The sequence below is a fragment of the Semicossyphus pulcher genome, unplaced genomic scaffold (assembly GCF_022749685.1).
Source record: "Semicossyphus pulcher isolate SPU_LCO1_2020_fin unplaced genomic scaffold, fSemPul1.0.p SCAF_9, whole genome shotgun sequence".
NCBI classification, from domain to species: Eukaryota; Metazoa; Chordata; class Actinopteri; order Labriformes; family Labridae; genus Semicossyphus; species Semicossyphus pulcher.
The window spans coordinates 28,132,781-28,150,982 of record NW_027211770.1 but is presented as its reverse complement, the minus strand read 5'-3'; the positions used below and the strand labels follow the sequence as shown (position 1 = coordinate 28,150,982).

The window sequence follows — 18,202 nt, the reverse complement described above, 5'->3', positions numbered from 1 at the left end:
GTACCATGAGTAAATGCCTTTAGACAACAGGTGTAATGTGTATTTAAACAACATGATCGCAAGTCTGACTCTCGGTCTACCGATCATTTGGTGCATGTCATCCCCCACTCTCTACTCCCTACATTTCCTGTCTATCTTCAGCTGTCCTAACAAATAAAGGCAAAAAATAAAAATAAAACTAATGCATGAACATCCAGTATTGGCTTGGCTGTTGGATAAAAACAAAAAGATTGACCCTTTGCTAAACCCCTGCCTTGAAAGGCTTCTATCCAATCTTACGTTAGCAACTGTAACTAGGCGCTGGAGGCCTGTCAAGCTTTCAGAACAAGGAGAAATGCCGATTAGGTGTGCTTATGGAATCTGCAAGTCCGACAGCAGATATCCTCAAAGTATAGCGGACGGTGTCATATTTTTCAATTTTCCAAAGCCAAAAACTTGAGAGGAGAGATGTCGGACATGGATTAAAAATTGTGGAAGACCTCACTCACAGCTTAATCAATCGAAGATCAACAAGAACTCCTTTGTTTGCTCCAATGAAAGATGCTAACTAACTTGGCTAGGTTAAGATGTAAGCAGACAAAGACAGCTGAATATTAATTATAAGTTGTTTCAGATCCAGTGTATGGAACAAGCCCACGATATGCGAGCGATATGCGAGCGATATCCTGATGCGCTTTAAACAAACTGAAAAAGTGGGATCATTTAGTTTTGCTAGCAATGGGCTAAAACATATTAGATAATGAAAGTTATAGGGAGTCATAACTAAACATTAGCTTTAAATAAAACAATATATTGACTTACTCTGCTGTGCAAGAACATTGCTGTTCCTCTATTTTGTCCTTAACACGAACTGTCAAGACGTGGGGCGCCTGACGCTTGCATTGGGATCGCTGAGCTTTTGCCTCAATTTTTATGTCCTCTTCAACACTCCGCTGACAAATTATATTATTATGTTTATGTTTCAAATGCATATTGTTGTCCTTTCTGTTGACTTCTCTCTGATGTTTGGGAACTATTTTTCCAGAAATGTGCTATTATTTCCTTGGAACATCTCTCTGTTATAGCTGAAAACGCCATAATATTTACATGCTGGTGTGTAGCAACAGTAACCAAGGAGGGTGGGACTTAGCGAAGGGTCAATTGTCAATTATTGTTACACAATAAGTTGATGAAAGGCCAAAATGACTCTCTTCAAGCCGAGGCTCATGTTTTCAAAGGTAATTTTGAGCTGCAACTTCTGGGGATGAGAAAGAAAAAGTGGCCACTTGAGGCTCACCAGGTTTATTGCAAACAGGTTGTCCAAGAAGTCTGTGCAACAGTTGTTTTAAATGTTTAAACCTGATTGAAATGTGGTTTAGGTGTAATCCAAAGGTAATTTCAACTCTTTTCACGCAGAACTTTGTGCAATGTTGCGGTGAAATTTTTGCAGGGAAGTTCAGCTGTCTGGTATACTGGACATTTCTCATGAAATGTAGCAAATAAGACTGTCTTCAAAAAGGGTCATGGCTCATGTCCAGAACCTCAAAAGGTGTACTTATTTCAGTAATTTTTGCTGATACTCACTTCCGTAACAAACAAACTCTTTTAAATGTGAGCAGTTCCAATCGTGCCAGAATCCATCAGTTCTCATGGCCGCACAGAACTCAGCACCATCAAGGTTGTCTGGCTCCTTCTTTACCCAGTTGAAATAACTGGGGTTTCCTCCTTTCTGCCAGGTCCAATCTGACATGTTCTTGAACAGACCTATCCAGGCCTTTCCTGTGTATTTCTGGTTCAGAGTCTCCTTCAATGTGGTCACGTTGTCTCTGGTAAGTATTTGGGCCAGATCAGTGTGCTCAGAGGCACAGTAATCATGTGCGTCATCCCAATTCATCTCCTTTGAGACAAAGTAGTAGACGTTTGGCAAGGAAGCGGAGGGAACACTGAAACCTGAAAGAAGTGAAATTCCATATATTCAAACTGTATTAAATATATTTAAACCATTAGTAAATATATTTAAACTTTAAGTCCTTATATTCAAACTCTTATTCCATATATTTAACCTTTCTTTCAATATAAATTCATACATTTTTAAGTTTAACTTATTCCTTTTATTCTAATTTTCATTTAATATATTCCAAATGTCATTCCACAAACTTAAAGACCAGCTCCAGTCGTGTTTTAAGACAGCGAAGAAATAATAAATTGTGTCTGAAAATTCCTGAATCTGCAGAGTCCGCGCCCACGATGCACATTTCCAACCGCCCCCTCCGTCGTGAAAACAAAACACGTCTCTGCCGTCGTTTAGTGGCAGCTTGTTTAGCTTGCCTGAAATGTAGTTATCAGTGGTAGTAACGTTAACGTTAGTTGTCGGTAGCGAGTAATAACGATGGCGGTTACAGCCGGCTCGCACATATCCGAAGTGGTTGCCATAGGTTACACATAATGATATGCATAACGTCACCACGTCCATTAACGGGATTGGCTCCTTAGGTTTGTGATGTCTCAAACCTGCCAAACTGAAAACGTGTTGTTCAGCCTGTCCTTGGTACACTGCAGTTTAAAAGCAGACAGGCCCAGCCATGGAGATGACTGCTGATGTTGTCCCTGATATGTCTCGTAGCACATGAAGAACACCACATGGAGATGTTCACAAGGTTAAACATGGAGGGGGTCTTTACATTTTGTGCGTTCCACATCTTTAATCTTTAAATATACTCAAACCTTTTAATATAGATAGATAAATCTCACCTGTCAACAGGAGAAGAGCACACACAGCGTTGTCCATGTTGATTTTGATTTACTGTGGACAAAATAAAGATCCAACAACAAGTTAGGAGTTTTATTTTGACTGGTTTGATTGACATTATCTTTGATTGTTGACAGTTAGCACATCACTGTTATTATTAACCCAAAATCTTCCTCCTGATTGCTTCCAGAATATAATTTAAGCTGCTTTCAGCTCCTGCTGCACAAAACCTTTAGATCCCACCTTTACTTCTAACTGTTCCTTTTGGGATCTGAATTTTCTTTGTGTTAGCTGAGCGTCTTAAATGAGATATTTTGTACCCTGTGTTACCCATGAGACACACCATTAATTAATTTTTCCCTTATTTCCCTTTTTATCTCATCTTTTACTGTGAATTAATGACCCTTAAGTCAGTTTTTGTATCCTCCATTTTGCTGCATAAAACTGCTTATCAAAATTCAGTTTAGACTCTTAAGTTTTACTATGAATAAATTCTCTAATTACATCAGATTGCTCTAATGACAGAAAAATTAATTTGTAATGAAAGAAAATAACATGAAACAGAAAAATATAAGACGCTGCTTTTTTACCCAAGATATCCACTCACCAAACTTGAGCTTTCCCCGGTGCCGAACATGAACAGCTGTCCGTCATCTGCAGAGTCTGACTGCTGCTGTGTGTGAGGAGGTTTTTAAACAATGATGCAAATCCGTACAGTATGATGCACAGCTGAATGATTCACTTTGAATAAGGTAAGCTGGAGGAGTAAACTGTGACACGCCCTCACTGGGAAAAATCTAATCAATCTTTTCCTTGGTCACAGTATGAACAACAGGTGTACTCAGAGCTTTCATATCATTTAAATGTGATCACCTGTTGGATAAATGTGCATAACTGATAAATGTTTTAAAATGCTTCAGTTTGTCTGGCCAAGTTAAAGTCAGTGTTACAATGTTACAATTTAATTTAGCTGACGCTTTTGTCCAAAGCGACGTACATCTGAGAGTTAATACAACACAAGCAACGATCGAGACAGGAGGGAACAGACAGCCGACAAACAGCTTCAGTGTGATCGGACACAGGTGTCGACAGGCAGTGCGCAGGGCGTTTTTTTGTTTTGTTTTTTATGTTAATCATCATCAACAACATCAACAAGGTCAATGTAGTCGTCATCAGCATCATGAATATCCTAATCAACATCAACAACATCTTCAATGTCATCATCATCAGTAGCATCAATATCATTAAGGTCAGAGGTGTTCATAAAGAGCTGGCTCTTTAGCTTCTTCTTAAAGGTGAAAGGGACTCTGTGGACCGAATGGAGATTGGTAGCTCGTTCCACCACCGGGGGACTACTGAGGAGAAGAGCCTAGTTAGCAACTTAGGGCCCTGTTGTGATGGGAGTACCAGGCGCCTTTCATTGGCAGTGCGTAGTGGGCACCTACCTCAGTCAATACAAATACTCTGGGTATGAGTTCCTAAATAAAAACATAATTCAGAAGCAAGTTATTCTTAGTTTAGGCAACTAGAAGTAAAACGCGTTTCTGCCTTTGATGGTAAATGTTACATAAAATGGTAAAAAACTAATTCCATGAGCCTAATGAACCTCAAAAATCTCTCCTGATACCACTCATATTTCTGTTTGCTGAAAATGGCACCAAAGCAGACAGCCAGTTAGCTTAGCTTAGCATACGGACTGCATGGCCAAGCTAAAGAAAAAAGTGTTTTTATTAGTTGGCTTTAGTTAGCAGCTAATAGCTCCTAATGGGTTGGCTGTGGCTCAGTGGCTCAGCAGTCTTCTCTCAATCGAAAGGTTGGGGGTTCAATCCCTGGCTGCTACAGTCACATGTCGAAGTGTCCTTGGGCAAGACACTGAACCCCAAATTTCCCCCCGGTGCCATAGCCATGGGGTATGAATGTGCATAGATCTGATTAGGCCTTTGCCATCAGCGTGTGGGTGATTGTGACATGTAGTGTAAAAGCAGCTTTGAGTGGTCGTAAGACTAGAAGAGCGCTATACAGTCCATTTACCATGTTACCAATAAGCAGGGAAGCCTGTGACTGACTTTGGATCTCTGTCCATAACAATACTACTTTATTCTTTCCATAGTCACCTTGAGAAGCTGTCTGCTCCCTGCTGCTCTTGTTTGAGTTTTTTAGATTTGTATTTTGTGTCCTTGTTTGTGAGTTTAGTCTGTGGAAAGTTCAACTTTACTCCCCGCCACATTTATGACACAAAACATCAGCCTGGAGATATTTGTGTACCTGTGATTTTCTCTTTAACTGCCTCGTTTACATCATCATCAGACCTGAGCGGATGTTGACATTATGTAGTCGGCTAGATTTGAATGAATCATCTTGAAAACACTGAATGCAAAGCACCTGAAGTTTGTATCTTATCTGATGGTCTTTTCCAAGATCAGGTTCCAGAAAGAGTTACCTGAGACACATCAGACAGGATCAAAGATACTTTACTTATAAGACACATAATAAACATGATCCTTCAGGGAACAAACAATCAACAGAGATGCCCATTATTGTTATCATTATTATTATCATAGAAATCTATTGTTTCCTATTTGCCTTGTTTGAGCTTCTGTTGTGCCACATTTAAGTTCTTAATTAAGACTTCTGAAGAAAAGGTTAGAGCTCATCTGATACAACTGTATTGCAAATACATATTTTGTTGAATAACATGCCCTTGGTACCAGATAATCAAAGCTGAATTTCCAAATTATTGACATAAAACATCTGTGTGGAAATTCATAGTATTTTTCCAGCACTTTTCCTCTTCGAGTGCCACATTTCCATCTTCATCAGACCTGGGTGGATGTTTATATTGTGTGGTTGCTAAGATTTGAATAACACATTTAAAGAGATTTCCATACAAAAGACGATCTCCTCATGGAAAACTATTGTGAGGAAGAAGTCTATGCTGACCTTAGAAATGCACGGCACAGGTCCTTTCCCGTGCACAATGCTTTGATCATCAAATGTTTCCTGCTTTCTTCTCTTCTAAAGGTGAAACTTCTGTTTCTGTGTAATGTACAAAACATTGACCTGTCATGTTATGGAAATATCAACAAAGACAGAGTATATTCAAAACTTTGCGTCTTTTCCTTTTATTTAAATACTCATAACAAAACTTAGTTTAAGAGGAAAATCTTTCCTTTAAAATTAATTCATTTTAAAGCATTTTTTTTCAGCAGAAATTAACTAAAAAAGTGCAACATAAATGCAACTACTGTAGGGCTCATCAAGTTTCAAGCATGTAACTGTAGCTGGGATTACCCATTCAGTGGATACATAGAGTGTGAATACCCTACACTACTGCTGCACGCACGTCATTGGAAACCCTTCTCTTTTAAAATAAAAGTGCAGCACATATCCGCGACCCACTGAAATCAGCTCCCACTTTTGGGTCCCGACCCACCGGTCAAGAATTGCGGCCTTAAAAGACAAACACAAAAGGCTGGGTTAGAAAGGCCGTTAGACAGGTTCTTGTGGTGCTTCTGCAGGTTCACGCACCCCTACACAACAAGAGACCACACTGAGAGAACCTCTCACTACCTGTGATGGTGAGATAACGAGTCAGCACAGAGCACCTGAACCCAGGGGTATAAATAGGCTTCCCACACCTGGGCTTAATCAGGGGCAATTAGACACACACACACACACACACACCTGAACCTGCACTGAGCTAAATCCCTAAGCTAAAAGTGTGAGTGCCGCTCACAGGTTGTAATGACAGTGAGGTTTTGGATCGCACTTTATTAAAATGATACAAATAATATACTTGCTTAACTAATGCATGACTCATGATACAGATGATTTAATGCACTCATTAGTTAACGCAGGATTTATCACTGAATATAATTTTAAAATAATCAAGTTGTCATGACTTTATGTGATAAGTTCAAACTTAAAAATCATCAGTTCATGAATGTTAACTCATAGCTGCTTCATACATTCATCAGTTGGCATCGACTAATTTTTATTTTATAACTGTTTCCATCTAACACCTACATCTAAATGAAGTTGAAATAAAGTGGAACCAGGTAATTGCATATCATATTAATTAAGGTATAAAGTAACTCTCAATTAGCATTCCTCACCTGATCAACCTCATTGGTGAGTGACAGGAATTATTAATACATCCGGCATTAATTAATGCATTCAGTTATCATGAATAATGCACGAGCTAAGCACTACTTAAGGCTATCATTTGCATATTTATAATAAAGTGTTTTTTCTTTATATTTTGTGTTGCTGAAAAGAAGGAGGCTGTAAGCAAAGTCTGTGCAGGCTGCTCACGGATCGTTGGACTTTAAACTCGTTAACATTTGACAACGATTTACATTTGGAGAGCTTTGAATACAAAGACCATCTGTTCTCTTAAAACATTGAACTCATACGGAGAAGATGTCTTTGCTTTTTGGTTAATATCTGAGCGCTGTAAGGCTTGCTTAAGGTAAGGAATTTTTTAATACCGCTCTGTTCAATTAATGGGATACATGACTCATACATTCAAACGTCCAAATACAGCGTGATGCATGTGTACATATACAGCATTAACTGTCCATAAAAGCTGACTGAAATAAAGACTTAGATCTCACTGTTGTATTTCTATATGTCAGGGGTCTGATTTGAATGATGTACTCGTTATCAGCCACGTGTCTTAGGGCATTGATAACATTTGAATCAAGAGCACAGAGAAACCTAAAACATGCAGGAAGGTAGCTCTCCAGGAGAAGGGTTGGAGAGCCCTGCTATATGTGTCGTATAGACAGTCAAAATGATAGACAAACAAAAAAACCCAAAACAAAGGAGAAGTGGGAGTCACGGGAGAGGGGGAAGACAATATAAATGGGGACAGAAACTCAAACCTTCATTCAAAACAGAAAACACAGAGAGCCAACTGAAGCTGTTGACCCCATGGAGACAAAAACCCAACTGAGCAGAGAAACCCCAACCTCCTAATAAAGCCTCTCAGCCAGGCTGATTGCCACCAGCTGAAGGAGAAAATCACAGGTGCTGTGAATTGCTCCTGATCAGCAGGGAAACCTGCGACTGATTTTGGATCTCTGTCCACAACAATGCGCATGCATGTAACTGTGCTGTGTGTCAGAACCCTTAAAAAAATGATCAAATATTTTCAGGTGTATGGATTAACCTTTCAGACGACTCTCAATGAGTGGAAAATGCATGCACAGTAACTGTTGAGTCTCTGCTTCTCGTGGATCACTGGTCTTACAAAGACATCAACATGCTGTTGGTAAATAGCTCCACCTAGGGGTGAACAACAGTCACTGCTACTGTGCACGTTCATCTGTGCTCATTGAACAGTTCATTCATTCACACAGTAGATATGAATAAAAACACAAACCACAAGGAGTATACTTCATTTGTATTTATTCATACTATATCGTATTTATATTCTATGTTCATCAGATATTTATATATATATATATTTATATAGTTATTTACATGTGGCATTGCTGCCAGTCAAAGAGACAAGTATTTCAACAAAATGGATAACAAAAAAACAAGTGTCAAATTCAGTGCTATGCTGAAAGCACACAAAGTTTGATAAAAAAGTAAAACATGTCATAAAAACTGGAAAGAGGGCAAACAGTAAAAACACTCGGGCGTGACTAAGTTTACATGTAGCCTTTACATGATGCGGCGTCACACTATTTGCAGATTTTATGTTACTTGGTTTTTCTGCTCCAAAACGTGCAAATGTAGTGTTGCTGAAAAATGGCGTCATCGACTCCCCCAGAAATCACCAGGCAGTGTACAGGCAGTTACATGTACAAAAAAAAAATTAAATTAAAAAAGAAAACACTTTATACACGCTGGAAACAATTAACTGATGCTTTCTGAGGCAAGGGGAGTAGATCCAAGTAATAATTGTTCGCATTAAGTACAGCCATGCATTAGCAGCGGTCGTCACACATTCAGATACGTTTTCTGATAGCTTGCCTTTCTCTGTCAAAATATTGGACCAAACAGACATGCGGGGTGACGCCTCATATTGTCTCTCACGTTCACCCGCTCATCAGAGAATACACTTTGGAATTAAATGGCTTGTGGGATCGACTAATTGGTTTGTTCTCCATGTTCTCATGAAGCCAGTTAAGTACTCTTGTTTCACTCACAAACAGAAAAGCGCCTCCAACATTGTCAAACTCAGAAACTCTCACACACGTTCTTGTGTGTGTTTCGTGTGCAACAAGCGTAAGCTATCTCATCTATACATACAGTACGTTTTATATTCTTCTCTCCTCAGACCCCACATGGTCTACTTAACAAAAATAGATAAAAAATAACTCTTAATACATTCTAGAAACAGACACACAAATACGGGTTGGTCGAATAACGAAGGGGCAGTAAGAGGCAGGTCCTGGTGGAGGTGGAGGTGTGTGGATTAGGGTGGAGGGCACTGATGGTTCACCCCTCAAGAAGCGTTCATGGGTGAACTTTGAAGGAGAGCAGTTCCTCTGAGTGCATGTTGTTGAGTGAGCGCAGCTCGGGAAGCTTGAGCAGCAGCTTGGTGAAGGTGGTGGACGACTCTTCGCCGTGGTTCTGCATCACCAGGTTTCGTAAAGCGCGGATCAGTTTGTCCTGCAGGGCCTCCACCGAGTTCAGGTCCTGGATCCCTGAGCGGTCTGAGGCAGGAGAGAAAGGGAGGAAAGGGTTAATGCTGGTGCCTTTAGTTCACCTGAGAGTGACGTTTCAACTAGCTTTAGAGGAAATGTTGCTTTTACAACACTAAGCTGCGTATCTAAACAGTATAGGTCAGATATTAGGTGCCCCCAGGTTTTATTTGTAGCCAACCATCAACATGTATTCTTAAGTGTTCTTACCGGCTGAAACAAGCACCACGGCCGTGAACAGGCTCATCTCGTCTGAGTCGAGCCGCAGCGCTGCCAGTTTCTCGCTGAACTCGCACATGGAGTTGAGCAGCTCGCCGGCGCCCAGCGACCGTAGCAAGTCGAGGCTGTAGCGCTTGCCGCTCAGGAAGGTCACCGTCCGCTCGACCATGTTGAACAGAGAGGCGAATCGGACCATCAGCACCTGTGAGAGGGAGAGAGAGAGGGCTTTTAGTTCTTGACTTTAAATAATCTGAACAGAAATGGCTACATAGTGTGTATCTTTCCCTAGAAGAGCCTAATGTCAAACAGTCTCACTGCACCTATTGAGAATATGTGAAGTCTCTTTCATTCCCATTCCAACTGTTATCTGAGCAAATATTAGTCGGCACACAGAGCAGACAGTCTGCTCTGTTTGAGAAAGCCAGTGTTTGAAGAGGCTGCCGTGTTTGACTTCAACATGAGCACAGAATAACACGGCGTGTTTATGTTTTTGCTTGTTCGCACTCTTACCTCGAAAGTTCCAGCTTTCAGCAGGCTGACTTGGTCGTGTTCCGGGAGGTCGCGGAAGCCCGGGATCCTCTTGGCAAAGTCGACCACCTCCCGCACGGCGGGGGTGAAGCTCATGGAGAACTCCTCCCAGATCTCCTGGCTCGGCTTGCGGGGGTCCACGTATGGTGATGTGTTCATGGGACAGACCTGGAGACACATGAAGGAGCTTGATTAGGGGGTTTGAATTCATCTTTTGTTTAAGCTAGATTAAAAGATATGATTTACAAGAAAAGGGGGAAAAAAAAGTATGACTCACCAAGTGCGCTCTGCTGTTTACACAGTGTCTTGGTCCATTGTAACCACTTGAGGCAGTTTGAGTTTTAAATTGGCTGTCTTCTGATTGTTCACAGCTAGGGGCGCTGCTGGTCTGCTGCTGGGGCTGCTGCTGAGGCTGCTGCTGGTAAACTCCACTCTCCTCCCTGTAAGCAGTGTTGGTGACGTGTTGGCTGTTACTGTAAGTGCTGTGCTGAAATCCTCCCACAGCTGCACTGTTGTTCCAGCTGTTCCAGCTCTCCTGCCGCTCCTCCAGGGCGACAGACGACGGCGAGCCCTGGTCCTGCCTGGGTGACCTCTCCTGATTGAACGTGAAGCCATCTTGGTGCTGCCTGCTCACTGTGACAGCCTCGTCCTCACCGCTGTCTGATGCGCAGGAGGAGGCAGAACTGGAGTTGGTGTCCATTGAAACCACAGACTCTGAGTCCTGGGGGCACTGCGGGGAGGAGGGGTTGGAGCACGAGGGGGAATCGGAAGCAGAGGAGGAGGAAGAGGAGGATGAGGAGCTGGCGTCGCTGTTCATGGCCTCCATGGGCAACGACGGGCTCTGGTGGCCGTGCAGCATGCTGTGCAGCTGGCTGTTGTTGCTCATCATGTTGTTCATTGCGTTCTGCATCTCCAGCAGCATCCTCTGCTTCTCCCGCTTTGGGATGCGGCCAAATCTGACAGCTGAGGGTAGAAAATGAATGTCGTTACACTTACAGTCACTAAGGAGCGCCTCTGTTCACACACCAACCAACTGTATATAAATAAACTAGGCAGACAGCTGGCTGACACTAAAGTAAACGTGCTGCTCACCATCTCTGGACATGCCAACAGCCAGACACTTCTTGAAGCGACACTGCTGGCAGCGGTTCCTGTTGATCCTCATGATGGTGCAGTTCTCCATCTTAAGACACTTCTTATACTGGATGTTCTGCTGGATGCTTCTCCTGAAGAAGCCCTAAGGAACCACAAGAGAATCATTAGTCATGTGAGCCAAACCCATCAGCAAGAGGAAATGAATCAAACCTGAAGAGGGGGAACGTTTCACTGTAGGAACTTGTCTTACCTTGCAGCCCTCACAGGCATGGACGCCATAGTGGAAGCCCGAAGCCACATCACCGCACACTTTGCACAACAGCACCATGCCGTTGATTTCTGCAAAAACAAAGATAAGCAGTGAGTCATGTGCACAAGACACCTTCCTTCTCGCTCTTTCTCAGCAGCATCACATTTAAATATTGGCAAGGCTTTGATGTTGTACTTACTGGTGATGCTGCTCTTGGCGGATGTGGAGGAGCGACCAGCCTTCTCCACGCCGCGCTGGTTGCCATTCTTGGCCGGCGGAGAAATGTCCACCACCATGCCCACAGCCCTGCTAGGCAACGAAGGGCGGGGCGGGGTGGGTGACGTCGACAGGTAGCTGCTGCTGGAGCTGGTGGTCATACAGGACTCTGGGCTGGAGGCGGAGCCAGAAGAAATATAGGCTATGACGCCTCCTGTGGAGAGAGATGGTGACATGTTATAGCAGGGAGATTACTTCTAAGAAGGAAATGAGTTTTTCCCTTATTATGATGACTCTTTAAATACAATTACAACATCCACGTTCTGATGTAAACTCATCCTACCACTGTTGTTCTGCATAAAGCAAACACTGCATATTTTAAATCTGTTTTTCGGAAACGGATCACAAAACAATCACCATCAATGCCAGGAAACCAAATGTATTCTTATCTTTACTACACATCAACCTCGCCCAACTTAAATGTAGCCAGAGACGATAACAGTTGTTAAAGTGTAAATGGTGGTGTTAAAAAAAGAAACTGCCAAATTAAATCCCTCTTGGCTGTACAGTAGGAACAGGTGCCTCTGACACGCCTACATGTGTTTCTTGGTTGTTTTTTTTTCACTGCTGAGATTGACCTGCTTTATCACCCCCAGTGCTTGCTGGTTGGATAACATGTTACATAACATGACTGGGACCCTATGGGAGTGTGCTCCGCGACCAGACAGGGTCACTGAAGCACTGGAGCAACATAACAGTAGCAGGAACAAAAGAATGCAAAAGGGAAAACATCCACCAATTGGTTATGTAATAACATATGTGTCAATAGATCAGTGCCGGTGACTTTTCTGTAACAAGAATTTGAATAATTTTAACTCATTCTTAGTGATTTCTTATCTAAATGCCCTTGAGCAAGGCACTGGTATGTAGGGCTAAACTGCTCCAGTGTCAGCGTGACCCTGTCTAAATGTTCTCTAAAAGTAGAGCAGGGCGATTTTAAAAAACATGCTCAGTCACTTTCCATTTAAAAATAAAATGAACGCAGAGAACTGCTCGTCTGTTCGTATTTAAATATTTGTTCAAAAGTGTGTTTTCTTAATTAATAAAATAAAACTCCTAAATTTAGAGGCCACAGCAAATGATTACCTAACCTCAACCATGACTGTTCTCTTTCACGGCCCACCCACACGTGGACCTGTCATGAATTTCTGTGAAAGCGAAGCGCGAGGAGGAGGAAAAAAATCTAGGTCAGTGGCTGTTGTCTCACCCCGTCTCACGTGGATCTTGCAGGCCAGCCTCGCGTAGGGAGAGCTGTGTACAGTGGATTATGCAATGATCTACGTCACGGGCCCTGCTCTGGCCAATCAGAAAAGAGTTCGGCAAAAGCGTGCGCGGGTAAAGGAACGCCCCTCGACCAATCAGAAACGTGTTCCAGACCTCATGTACACACAGAGACACATGGCAAGCTACGCTGTCCATGTGAGCAGGACCGTAGAAGATAAACACCGACTGTTGTGTCAAATGTAAAGGCAGCGTCGAAACAGCGCCGCACAGGCACTCCTAACCCCGATTTAAAACACGGTTACACGGATAGAACAGCGTCTTTAGCTCAGTATAAGCACTCGAAAACTTCATGAGATCGTTTCTAAACATGTTTATCGAAATTTCTGACACCAAGTCGACGATAATGATGCTGCATTCCAGCAAGCGAGAAAAATCTGTTTCAACTCTAGGACGCCATTCATTGGTGTTCTGCCCTCCAGAGACTCTTTTTGCTTGGATGTATACAAAAATGCTGATTGCGATACATTCAGTGGATACAAGCAATACATACTCTTTTGTAACATTTTCGTAACTCTTTGTTGTAGTTGGTTTCCTCTCCACTTGTACTAAAAATAACGACAGAAGGCGTAATAAAAACTTGACATAACGCTGCTATATGTGTGAAATAAGTGCTCAGGATGAGTAAAACCCATATAGAGAACATATAATTGACTTTATACTAAAATCATCATTGCATCAAAGTCCCTGCACAGTGCATAAAAGTAAAACAGTTCTTATTACATTGCGATTATTATTATATAAAACATTGTCCTCTTACCAGGCTTGGCTGTACCAATGTCCTCAGGCATCTCCGTTCGTGGAAAAGGAAAATCTCCCACCAGATATTTAACTAAACTCAACTGTCTGTCACGACTTCTGTCACTGTTTCTAAAACAGCGGAGTCTAAACTTGCCAGTTGTATACGAGTACAACGAGTTTAAGGACGGTACCGAAACTCATATAAACATTCTGTTTAAGGAAATAATCTGCAGGTTCGAGAGAACAAGTCGAGCATGTACGTCTGAAGCCGAGGAACTCCTGTTGGTTGTGTGACTGCGGGTTTGTCAGGAGGACTAAATGTTCTGAATAGTAGCCCCGCCCCTAAACCCGGCCGCTCGAGCCACTTTAACCCAGTGACACACTTTTAGGACGCCGGCGAGGCGGAGCCAAACGCGTTTTCTCGACGTAACAGTGGAATGGTAATACAGCAGTCACGTTGCACAGCACAACTGTAGGCTGAAGCCTGAACAGGAAAGTACGGCTGTGCCTCGTGCGCACATGTCCCGACGGCGGACGAGCAAGTCATCGAGTGTTTTTAGCCACGAGCATGTTTTTTTTTTTTTCCAGTATTCAGATAACAAGCTGCAGCAGGCCATACTCACATTGCAAGTACACATGGAGTTCCAGTGTAAATACCAAGACCGACTGTAAAAAGAGCCTAGATGTCAAGTAACTGAGAACATTTACTGTTCTTTAGTACTAATTTGAAGTACTTTAAACTTCTACTCCAGTACATCGTTGAAAGAACATTGCACTATATAGTTCACTGCATTTATTTGATATGATGAGGCTTTTAATAACTTTTCAGGTTCAAAATAACAAACACTGGCCAATTAGTATGAAATGAGATATTCCTCCCAGGGGGAAACCACCCAGCAATATTTACAATTTAAAATAACTTTAAAACACTCATTTGCTCCACCTTCACCAGCTGCAACAGTAAATTGTCATACACATTAATAATTGTAATCCAATATTCTGAAAATGGACATTTAAAGTAAGTATTATTTTATAGTTAAGTTAAATTTCAAGTTTAATTTTGAATGCAAGATTTTTACTTGTAGTTGAGTAATTTTACACTGTGGCAGTACTTCTTTTACTTAGGCTAGGTAAAAGATCACTTCATCCACCATGGAATGTAACTATATTTTCCATTGTGCTGGTTTGCGGTACATGTAGTATGTATGTTTCTGTGTTCAGAAGGAAATATACTTTTTACTCCAATATACAAAAATGATAAATTGTTATAGATTAAATATCTATAAAAGACTTAAAGTAGCATCACCTCAACCAGTAGCAACATTGAAAGGCTGCTTAATGTATCAGTATGATTTTACAGTATATAGACCATACTCTTACACTCTGCTTTTATTTGTAATACTAGTATCTTGCTGATTCTGCTTCAAAACATATTTTCTTTAACAGTTTTACATATATTGATGCAGTCCAGCTCAACACAATGGCAAAGAGATTAAAAAGGACTTCAATTAACGGCTCTCTGTGCTCAAAGGTTTCATAAAAACTGTTTTTTAAGACTCATGGATCAGAACAAGGCTGAATTATATTGTGCACGTGTCCATAAAATGTTTGTTAATGATGAAACAATTCTCATATCCAACATAACCGAGAATATTCTTTTTCTGGTACATTTTTCTGTGATCTTTTAAATTTAACTGACAAACTTGCAACCAAATACAACGATCACAGACTTGCTATGTTTACTTTAGGTTATGTACTTTTTATGTTTAGCCTGTCACCTACATTTGTACAAAAACATGCATGTTGTTAATGTTTCATATGGGTGGGTTTATGATTGCTTTAAAACACTATCAGTGCACCTCTTGTGTGCAGTTGTCTGTCTTATAATAAACGTGATAAAGCATTTTTGGCCCTTTACAACCACAAAAGCTGACTTCACATCCTACTCGGGTGTATCATCTCACTGTACTTTAATGACACGTCTCTTGTGTACTGACATGTGCCTAGAAATGACACCTACGCAGAGTTATTGAATTATAGACTTGGAAGACACTGATATGCACTGATATGTACAAAAGGTTAAAGTGCTGTTTGAGGCAAAACCCTCTTTATTATCTTTCACACGCTACAAGATCTGCTGAATCTTTGGACTGTTTCAGCTGCTTCTGAAAAACTCTTCTGTTAGACACGCTTTTGTAACTCTCCATCGCCGTTTTTGTGCGATTTGATCTGTTATTTTTGTCTCTGTCAAGTTTACTCGTGTGTTGTGAAACACTATAAGTTTTAAAGTGTTATAAATTAGGCTTTACTTCCTTACATACTTGCTAAAAAACAAGGTGTTTTATGTTGTAGTGCCGTTTGCGGGTTTCTATGAAGGGAAAGTGAAACAATTTGATGCTTGTTGACCCCAATGGAAGTCCCCAAACTGCAACTGAAATCAAGGGTTTCTTTTAAAAGACGAACAGGTGTCAAGACGAAAAAGTAGGTTGAATTGAGATAAGAAGGTCTATATCAAAGTCCCAGTGAGACGTAGTTAGTGTGTAGTGTGTGCCTTGGACACCTAACACACTACACAACCAATACAGGCTCTTACCTTCAGGCCGAAGATACAGGTCACCCATTCAAGAGCAAGCGTGTCATGTCAAGCTTTGTGCTTACTTCCATCCACCTCATTGCCGCCTGAGTTAGCAGGGTGCCTGACCCTATGATTTATTTATTTATGTATGGCTATTTTAGGCTTACGTATTCTTACTACTGGTATTTTAAAACTGTTATTTTCTTAAACTGCACTTGTGTGTTGTCTACTCTGTGTTTGTAGTCCGTTATGGGTTGTGTATGCACCAATGATTTGACACAAAGTAAGATCCACACGGTTAAATAAAGTTCTGTGAATTGAATTGAATGCAATTGAGTGATTTTAAGTGACATGGTTCATGATCATTCTCATGATCTCTTTATTATTTAATAATTTGGGCTTAGCAAGCTGATGTTAGCATTTAGCTCAAAGCCGTACTCTGCCTAAGCACAGCCTCACAGAAGCCTACCACGGCTGTACTCTGTAGGTGTCCTCATATGATGTCTGCCCTAATTACACTCGATAAGATATTTATTTATACGTGCCCGAGTGCCTTATACAAATGTAACATTCAAAGGAGGAGAAGAGAACATGTTGGCATGCACAAAGGTATAATGGAATAACCGACCCAAGCAAACAGGATTAAAGCTTCCAAATGTTTTCTTTTACCGTGATTTTAACTTTCTGTCATAGCGTCTCTTAAACATCAGTTATATTTAAATATGAACCGTCTATAAAGATGTTTACATTCTTCTCAGGTAGCAGTGTCCTGAATCAAACTTAGACATATCGGATCACAGGATCTGTTCTATTTTTAGTCCGATGAGCAGTTGATAACATAGGTGATAGAACACTATGTCCTTTACATCAAAGGCCCTTTAAGACACGAGATACGTGAACTGTACTCTTCTCTGAGCAAATACCTAAAGATGACTAAACAATCACAACTGGCACATGCATTTTTAATAGGCTGTCATTTTGTTTATGTTCCCACATATGATCACTGAACATAGCTGACCTATATTCAACAGAGATGTGTACATCCAACCTTAGTGTTCTGAATCAAAACATCATAAAAACTAGTCTCATGAATCTGTCTTTAGTTTGATTGGCAGTTAATATTACAGGTGGTAAGAACACAATGTTCTTTACATTGAACGCCCCGTCAAACACAAACAATATGAGCTGCACTCGCTTATTTGTTGAGTGCACATCAAAGAATCCAAAATTACACCTGGTTGACCTTAAAGCAGCAGCATGAATTTCACCTAGTTAACTTTACACGTAGCTTGAAGCTTTGAGAGGACAGCTGAAGAGAGACACTGAGGACTGTAGCCTCTGTATATGGGGCACCTGCTCCACCCACCGAGCTAAACCTGTGCCCTATATATGAGCTATAAATGCTTTGTGTTTTTCAAAAAGACCCTTAAATAATGTTAATATTAAATAACATTACAACATTATTTAGAACCATAAATCCTTTCGTCAGATTAAAAGTCCTGTGTCGTACTAACACAGGTATGAGTGCCTGACAAAGACGTGTTGGAAGTCGTGCCCAGGAGTTTCCTTGTGATTCTATTTGTCCACATGTATCGTATCCAAAGAACACGTTAAAGTCCTTTTACGTCAAGAAATCTTTCATTTTAAACATTTTTATTAGTACTAACTTGTAGTAGATAGTGAGTGTAAGTATTTACCAGATTCAGCTGTGTGAACAGGGTTCAGGCCTCAGTGGAATGGCTCTCTCTTGGCAGGACATTACATCCTCTAAAAGCTGTGGTTCTCAACTGGTCTAACCTGAGGACCCACCGCCTCCTCCTTAAAGACAAGTTGTGACCCGCATTTTTAAC

The 18,202-nt window shown here is 41.2% G+C and overlaps 1 protein-coding gene across 1 annotated transcript; it reads right to left on the bottom strand.

The window, feature by feature from the left end:
- Positions 1-8,139: 8,139 nt before the first annotated feature.
- nr1d2a (nuclear receptor subfamily 1, group D, member 2a) lies at positions 8,140-14,052 on the bottom strand. Its single transcript, XM_069656710.1, has 8 exons — positions 13,797-14,052; positions 11,679-11,909; positions 11,480-11,568; positions 11,227-11,371; positions 10,412-11,097; positions 10,117-10,302; positions 9,598-9,808; positions 8,140-9,399 (listed from the first exon to the last, which is right to left on the bottom strand). The coding sequence occupies exons 1-8, from the start codon at positions 13,825-13,827 to the stop codon at positions 9,200-9,202; spliced, it is 1,779 nt and encodes a 592-aa protein (XP_069512811.1). The 5' UTR covers positions 13,828-14,052; the 3' UTR covers positions 8,140-9,199.
- Positions 14,053-18,202: the final 4,150 nt, after the last annotated feature.

Excerpts from the sequence above, each read along its gene's own strand:
- nr1d2a (XM_069656710.1), bottom strand. The coding sequence starts at position 13,827 with ATGCCTGAGGACATTGGTACAGCCAAGCCTG. Across the intron at positions 11,569-11,678 it reads CGCCAAGAGCAGCATCACCA|AAATCAACGGCATGGTGCTG; the intron begins GTAAGTACAACA and ends TTGTTTTTGCAG. Across the intron at positions 11,098-11,226 it reads TGTTGGCATGTCCAGAGATG|CTGTCAGATTTGGCCGCATC; the intron begins GTGAGCAGCACG and ends TTCTACCCTCAG.